Source organism: Chinchilla lanigera, unplaced genomic scaffold (genome assembly GCF_000276665.1).
Source record: "Chinchilla lanigera isolate Chin_1 unplaced genomic scaffold, ChiLan1.0 scaffold00126, whole genome shotgun sequence".
Classification (NCBI taxonomy): domain Eukaryota; kingdom Metazoa; phylum Chordata; class Mammalia; order Rodentia; family Chinchillidae; genus Chinchilla; species Chinchilla lanigera.
Genome location: NW_004955527.1, coordinates 1748952 through 1757447, shown reverse-complemented (window position 1 = coordinate 1757447; position 8496 = coordinate 1748952). Strand labels below are relative to the sequence as shown.

The 8496-nt window shown below is 45.0% G+C and overlaps 1 protein-coding gene across 1 annotated transcript in view; it reads right to left on the bottom strand.

Annotated features, from left to right (window-relative positions):
• Positions 1-6115: 6115 nt before the first annotated feature.
• Padi2 (peptidyl arginine deiminase, type II) overlaps positions 6116-8496 on the bottom strand; it is a 42026-nt gene continuing 39645 nt past the window's right edge. Inside the window, exon 16 of the mRNA XM_005409821.2 lies at positions 6116-8256. Within this exon, the coding sequence (XP_005409878.1) occupies positions 8023-8256 (234 nt within the window). The 3' untranslated portion in view covers positions 6116-8022. The remainder of the gene's footprint in view (positions 8257-8496) is intronic.

Here is an 8496-nt window from a genome sequence, read left to right as displayed (position 1 = left end):
ATTATACGTTGAAATGATAATAACTTGATTTTATTGGGTTAAAGAAAATTAGATAGGATTATAGGCACATGCCTGGCACCCGGTCTTATCCTTTAAGTCGCAGAGTGACCTCTGCAATCATGGATGGGTGGGAGGGAAAGAGCAGTGAAGATGTGAAAATATTGCCAGGATGAACTGGTTCAACACGCTAGATCCTCTGAGGGGTTGCAGAGGAAAACCTATTAAGGATTGGCCTCGCTGTAGTATAAAAGGGAAGACAGGGATAGACAAAAGTTGGATAATAGATATTAAAATCCAGTTACAGAAGAAGAATGAATTCTAGTGAGCTACAGCACACTAGGGCGACTACTGAACTCAGGGCCTCGTGCATGCTAAGGAAGTATTCTACCATTGAGCTACATCCTCCAGTTCTTCTAATTTTTATTTTTTAAATTTCTTGATATTTATTTATTTATTTATTATCTTTTTGAGACAGGTCTTGCTGTGCAGTTCAGGCTGGCTTTAAACTCACTTTGTAGCCCAGGCTGGCCTTGAACTTGCAGCAGTCCTCCTGCCTCAGCCTCCCGAATTCTGGGATTACAGGCGTGTGCCACCATACCTGGCCAGTCCTTTTAATTAAAAAAATTTTTTTTTTTGAGACAGTTTTGCTAAGTTGCTCAACCTGGCCTTGAACTTGTGGTACTCCTGCCTCAGCCTTTCAAGTAGCTGGGATTATAGGCATGTGCTACCACATCCAGTTTAAAACATTCACATATGTTTTATGAAGAACTAGGAGAGAGGAGTTTGAAAACTTCCAACACAGAAATAATGTGTTTATTTAATTTTTTTTCTGTCTTTTTTGAGACAGGGTCTTACTATGCAGTTCAGACTGGCCTTGAGCTCACTTTGTAGCCTAGGCTGGTCTTGAACTCACAACGATCCTTCTGCCTCAGCCTTCTGAGTGCTGGGATTACAGGCATGAGCCACCATGCCTGGCTTTTTTTTTTTGTACCGGGAATCTTGCCAGGCAGGTGCTTGTGCCGCTGAGTTATATCTCCAGCCCAGGAAGTGTTTAAAGAGATGTGAACGCTGGGGCTGGGGATTTAGCTCAGCGGCACAGCGCCTGCCTGGCAAGTGCAAGGTCGTGAGTTTGATTCCTGGTACCCAAAAAAACAAAACAAAACAAAAAACAACAAAAAAAGAGAGATGTGAATACTAATTACTTTGATTTGATCATAACACATTGTACATATCTATCACTCTGTACTCCATAAATATACAGTACTATTATATGTTAATTTTTTTAAAAGGAAAGAGGCAGTGATCCCAAAAGGCTGGACCCATGTATTAAGCCTTGGAATAAAAAAAACCCAGTGATTTTCATGTTGCAGTGGCTCTTAGTACCCTTGGGGCATAAGGCTGGGTCCAAAAGACCTGTCCCTCACTTTTCTACTGTAAATTTGTACTTCAGCATTATAGTAGCCAGCTGTGCATCTCAAAACCTTTCCTTGAGGGATACAGGAAGCAATCTGTGCTTACCTACTTGGTATGATGAACAGCAAGAAGTGTGCAAAAGTGGTAAAATGGGATTTGGATCCACTTTTATGCTCCAGCCAGCTGCTTTTGCATATGTTTACCAGAGCATCACAGAGGGCCCAGTAGACCCACACTACTCCAGGGTTTGTTTAAAAAAAAGTTTTCTTTTGATTTTTCCAGTAGAAGTAGCCCAATTCAGTACAATGGCACATGAAAAACTAGATTTGGAGGAGGTCAAAAGTGAATCATCAGATTGCTCATGCATAGATGATGAAGATGATCCATTATGGTAAAATATATGCTTTCATTACAGAACAGAACAGACCCTGATGGCTGAATTGTAGGACAGAACAGAACAGAATAGTGGTGTGGGTGGATGATTGATGATGATGATGATAATGATGATGATTACTTTGATGTTGGCCATGTGGGCCAAAGTCTCTGTGACAGTAAAATGGAGCAAGAATCGACTGATACAGACATAGGGAATGCAGACCTCCTTGATTCAGATGATGAAGAAAATAGTAATGTGAGTACATATTTGACTAGTAGAAATGCTGTGAAATGGCCACACAACCAAATGGAATAATCCAGGGTTAGAACTAGGTCTGAAAATATAGTGAAGCTCTTGGCAGGGATGAAAGGTATTGGACAGACTGCCAGCACTGCCAATTAATGTTGAAAATTGTGGCTAACAAAATGCTACAAGAGGGGCTGGGGATTTAGCTCAATGGCACAGTGCTTGCCTGGCAAGCGCAAGGTTGTGAGTTTGATTCCCGGTACCAGAAAAAAACAAAAACAAAAACAAAAGCAAAAAAACCCAAAATGTTACAAGATGCTGTGAAATATGCAAAGGCTGAAATGCAAGTAAAATGTTCTGTATGTGCCAATAGCTATGTTAAAAATGTATTTATTATGACACTTCATTAGCTGAACTGAAAGCATTCATAGGTCTGCTGCATGGATTTCTTATGGTGATTGCGGGAATGTAAAAGACTTATAGAAAAGTGATGGGTCAAAATATGGCATAAGAATTTATGCCCTTGTAGATGTGAAGACTTCTTATGCTTTCATTTTTTGTTTCCTTTTGTTTTGTTTGGTCTTTTAGGGACAAGGTCTCACTGTGCAGTTCAGGCTGGCCTTGAGCTCACTTTGTAGCCCAGGCTGGTCTCAAACTCGCAATGATGCTCCTGCCTCAGCCTCCCAAGGGCTGGGATTACAGGTGTGTGCCACCACTACACTTTCAGTTTAGACATTTGTCCTACAACTCAGCCATCAGGTTCTTATTCATACAGTAATAAACTGAATGGTGTTGTGAACAGACTTGTTGATGCCATTTCCAAAACAAATAGGAATGTGACATTTGACAGTTGGTTTACTGGTTTCCAATAGATGTTACATTTGTTAATGGAGCACAAATTGACCAGCAGGAACTGTACATAGGAATAAGGCAGAAATTCCGATGAAATGTTGTGATTTCAAAACAGAAGATTGTGTAGTACAATGTTTGGATTTCAGAAAGTTATAGCATTGGCCTCATATAAGGCAAAGAAAAACAAATTGATACTGCTGATGTCAGCATTTCACCATGTTGGAAATATCGATAGGGAAACCTCAACAAAACGGAAGCCTAAGATGAAAACTTTCAACAACAAAACCAAAAGCGGAATAGATGTTTTGATGAGTTATGCAGCAACTACGATGTCACCTGAAACACAAAACACTGGGCAATAGCTGTGTTTTACTTGAGCCTAAATATGCATGGCATAAATAGTTTGATAGTTTACAGAGAAAATAACAAGCGCAAAATATCACAGAGAAATTTTCTTAGAGGATTGGGACTGGAGCTCATAAAAGATCATTGACAGCAGAGGAAAAACCAAAACGTTTCTGCCCAGGGAACTACGCAAAAAAAAAAATTGTGGAGCACACTGGTGAGCTGACAGGTGAACAGGCAGGCACAGCATCCCAAAGACCTACTACAACAACAGGAAAACCAGAAAGATGTCAACTGTGCCATACAAGAAAGTACAGGATGACAAACATATGTGCTATCAATGTAAGCAGTATTTGTGTATGGAACATGAATTTGGGTGTGATACTTGAAGCAAAGCTTATTTCTTTGGTAGACTTTCGTTTGTGTTTACATTGTAGCTCACATAACCTTTTATTTTAATTTTTTTGAGTTACTGGGAATTGAACGCATGACCTCACACTTGTCAGGCAGGTGCTGTAGCTATATCTCTGGCCCTCATAGCTTTTTATTTTTTATTTTTTTGGTACCGGGAATTGAACTCAGGACCTTGTGCTTGCCAGGCAGGCTCTTATGCCACTGAGCTATATCCCTGGCCCAGCTTTTTATTTTTGATGTTTTCTTTTAGGTTTTGTAAGTAAGTCAACAGCTAATGTGAAAATGGTGATGCCTATTCTAAGCACTCATTACATATTTGAGATTTTATTTTCTTGACATCTTGTTTCCCTGCGAAGTGCACGTTGTACAGTATAGTAGGAAGCTCCAAACAAAACAGGAAGAGAAGAGAGATGACAAGACTGCCACATAGGAAAGGAAAATGAAGCACACATGCTGTCAGTGTAAGTGAGACGTGTACATGTAACATGCAGTTGTCATGTCACACCAAGACTGCCCTGGGTGTAATAGTTGAAGCAAAGCTTATTTTTACGGTAGAGTTCTATTGGTGTTTTCATTGCAGTTCATGTAAGAATTTATTTCTGATGTTATATTTTAGGTTTTGTAGTCAAGTACACAGAAGATGTGAAAATATTGATGTCTATTCTAATCGCACAATACATATTAAGAATTTAACAATTTATTTTGATAGTTTTTGTCCCTGTAAACTACACTGTATAATATAATAAGAACCTCCTGACAAAACAGCAAGGCCACTGAAATGTCAAGTATGTCCCATAAAAAGGCCAGGAAAGCAAAACACATGTGCTGTCAGTGTAAGTGATGGGTATGTACAGAATGTGCTGCTGTCATGTGTGCAGACTGCCTTAGGTGTGATAATTGAAGCTGACTTTTTTTTTGTTGAGCGCTATTGGTATTTTCATTGTAGTTCATATGGGAATTTATTTCTGATGTTCTTTCTTAGACTTTGCACAACAAAAACCAGTCGATGTTGAAAATTGTGCTTTTTTATAAACAATAGATATTAAAAACTTAATAATTTATTTTTGTGATATTTTCCCTTTAAGTACTCATTGTTTAATTATAGAACGCGTAAAATTAATAATTCATCGATGAAAATATTCTAAAGAATAAACGTGAGTGTGATAACCCATGCTTATGCACTTGATGATGAAATGCTCCAAGGGCTACAATACAGTAGTTAAACCAACCCATTAATCCAGAAGCCCAAGTTGGGGAGAAGGAGGAGAAGGCCTGGGGTGATTCCAGGAGCTCAGAAGGCTCAGCAGCCAACCAAGTTAGCTCCAGGCTAGGGCCTCAGGAGTTTGTGCACGCTCTATTGTATGGTTATGTTGTACGGATCTTTGTATCATGGGTCAAATCCCAAATACCGACTGTAACCGTTCTGCATTATAACAACATGGAGTCACCCAGAGCAGCAGACACTGGTGGTGCCCACCACATCCTTTTCTGGTTCTGTGAGTCCATCTCCAGCTCCTGTGGCTTTGTTCCTCATAGCTACAGCTACTGGTGCCCCTGACCCAGAGTGCCAAAGGCCCCAGAGCCAGGGACGACTGGGGGAGGGACACAGACTCAGTCTCCATATGGAACAGCTCTCAGGGGCCATTTGCACTCCAGAACTCTCCAAGGTGTCACCTGAAATCACACCCTTCTTTAGCTTCTCCCCTTTCTTTGTCTTGCGCCCCTAATTACTATCTGCTTTCTTCTGGAAGCACTTTTTTTGTTTTTTTTGGTCTTTTTAAGATAGGGTCTCGCTATGCAGTTCAGGCTGGCCTTGAGCTCACTTTGTAGCCCAGGCTGGTCTTGAACTTGCAAGGATCCTCCTGCCTCAGCCTCCTGAGTGCTGGGATTACAGGTGGGCACCACCACATCTGACAATGAAGAAGTTAATTATTTTTTTTTTCAGTACCAGGAATCAAAGTCAGGCCCTTGTGCTTGCCAGGTAGGCGCTGTGCCACTGAGCTATATCCTTGGCCCTTGGAAGCACTTTCTTTTTTTTTTTTTTTTTTTTTTTGAGACAGGGTCTCGCTATGCAGTTCAGGCTGGCCTTGAGCTCACTTTGTAGCCCAGGCTGGTCTCGAACTCTCAACGATCCTCCTGCCTCAGCCTCCCCAGTGCTGGGATTACAGGCGTGTGCCAACACGCCCGGCCACTTTCTAAAATACATCACTGCAGAGCTTATCTCAGGCTCGGCTTCTGGAAAACCCCACTCTGAAAGGATAGTCACTTTATTGTGGCTATCAGTCTGGATCTTGGGTGGTGGCCCTGTAACACACAGCCACGGAGTATGTAGGGGATTCCAGATTCTTTGCTGTGAACCTTGACCTTGTGCCCAGAACAGAACAGTTTCAGGCCCAAGAAAGGGCCCATATGTGGTCTGCCCTGAGGCCCTATCTAGGAAGCCACAAAGAACATCACACCACAGCCATGTGACTTCCCCTTGGACCGTTTATTCGATTGCTTTTTAGTCAGGCTCTTCCCCAAACACCTTTCGATCTCCATCACGGCCTCTTTTCCAGAAGTCGGAAACTGCCCAGCTCTTGCCATCTTCGTGGTTCCCCCTGCCCGCTTGCAAAGAGTATTTAAAAATCAAGACCGAAACAGGAACTTGGCTGGGTTTTGCAACCCAGAAGCATGGTCTAGGCTGACATTTATAGACAGGGTCGGGGAAGAGCAGGGAGTCCACGGGGTCCGTCCACCCTGAGGGTGGTCACACGGGGGTACTGAGAGCAAGGGGAGGGGGCGCTGTCTGAGTCCTGGGGCTCCAGCAACCTCAAAAATGACCAACTCATGACGGGGAGCGCATCAGGAATATTGGCAAAGGCACACTGGCTCCGTGTGGGAGGTGCTCACTTCCCCCTAACATAGACTAGAGATAAAAATAAAAGAAGTCCACAAACCCACAGTAAGCAAACAAACGCACACACAAGACACGCTGTAAGGCAGGAACCACTGTCCCCAGAGAGGAGAACAGCTTCTGAGGCTCTGGGGGTCTGGTCTGACAGGCGGTCCTGGCCCACCTGGATGGGAAGTGTACCTGTTTCATTGTGACAGTGACTCGCAGGAAGATTTGTGCCCTGAGCATTTCCTGAAACTAGAGAGCTGGTGTCTCTGAATCTGGCCTCACTATCAGGGCAAAGGCTGGCCATCTCCACATGATTTGCATGTAGGGGCTGCCCGGTTCCAGGCCTGCTTTGCTACTGACCACTGCGCTCAGACCCAACACATCCTGTCGCTCAGTAATCATGCTGCAAACGTTTCATGGATGGGGAATGAAATAATCCAGAATGAAATCCTGTTCCCCCAAGAATACACTGGTTTCACTGGTTATGCAACGCTTCTTTTTGAGCCTGCAAAGTGTAATTACAATTCACTTATTCTCTTGGCCCTAAAGGAACTTTCTTTTTTTCTTTAGTGGAAGCTAACTCTTTTCAGGAGGAGCCAGGGGATGCATGTGGCTATGTCCAAAGGAGAGGGTCACTGGCAAACGGACTAGTGAATTTTAACAGGATGATCATTACCTCTTTGGGGCTGGAAGTGGCCGCTGGGGCTGGGGAAGCTCCGAATCTGGCTGGTGGTGAAGAAGCCCTTGTTTAGCTGCCTGGAGAGATGGGATCAAGAACCGGAAGGGAGGCCACTGGGGTGTTGGAGGAGGGAGGTCAGGGGCTGCGGGAGAATCGAGGACCAGGCAAGAGGAGATGGATAGAGTGGACGGGCAGCTCTGCAGCTGAACTCAGGCACACGGGTCCTGATCTGGGGAGAGAGCCCCTGGCCTGTGGGGGAGAAGCCTGCTCTGAGGAGATCTGTCTCCAGGGAAGGTTCTAAACTAGATTATTGGACCCGCAGGGAGTGGGGAGGGCTAGCCCAGGGTGCCCACACTGCAGAGAGAAAGTCCAGAGGGGTGGGAGGGGGTGAGGAATGGACAATTCAAGGCGGCAGTGAATTTGAAATGACAGTGCAGTTCAAGGTATGCCTGGGGAGCCAGGGTCCCTTTCCATGGGACCAACCTTGAACTTTAGGGTCTGGCTGTTGGAAGAACCAGCGATCCCTTCTCCGGATCTCCTTGGGGAATGGTTTGGATACACGACTTTTTGAGTTTGGTTTTGTTTCTCATGTCAGGGCTCTGCAGACGCTGGCCACACACCTAGCTATTTTCAGGAGGGACACAGCTGAGGCTCACTGGGGGTGACACAGGTCCTTCCCAGGGAGGGCAAGGCACAGCTCCCCTAAATTCTACTCCACTCCCCGCAAGTCTCCCAGCAGGGCCACCCAGTCCAGCTCAGGCAGGGGGAGGGCCTGGAGAACTGAAGGGCGGAGGGAAGCACGGGCCCTGCGGGTCAGGGCACCATGTGCCACCACTTGAAGGGGAAGGGCTTCCTGCGGACGTTGGTGCCGCAGTGCACCTCCCCCAGGAACTTGTGGTAGGCGGAGATGTCGTCGATGAAGGTGCAGCAGAAGCCCAGCGGCTCCAGCAGGCCGCGCACGTGCGTCTCCAGGCAGCACTCCTCCTCCAGCTGGGGCCCGAAGGGCTTGGGGATGCCCAGGTCCTTATCCAGCACAATCATGTTCACCTAGGGTAGGAGCAGGTGCTTTGTAAGCACTACTGTGCGCATGCCCTGTTCTCAGCTCCTGCAGCCCTTGCTACAATCCTATGAAGGAGAAACTGGGACAAACCTCTTTATGGTGTGGGGAAACTGAGGCACACAGCATGCTAAGCAACCCACAGATGGGAGGGCTGACTGGAAAAACCAGGCAACCTGCCTTGGTACATATGTATATGTGTGTAAAAGCATGCATAAGCATACCACATG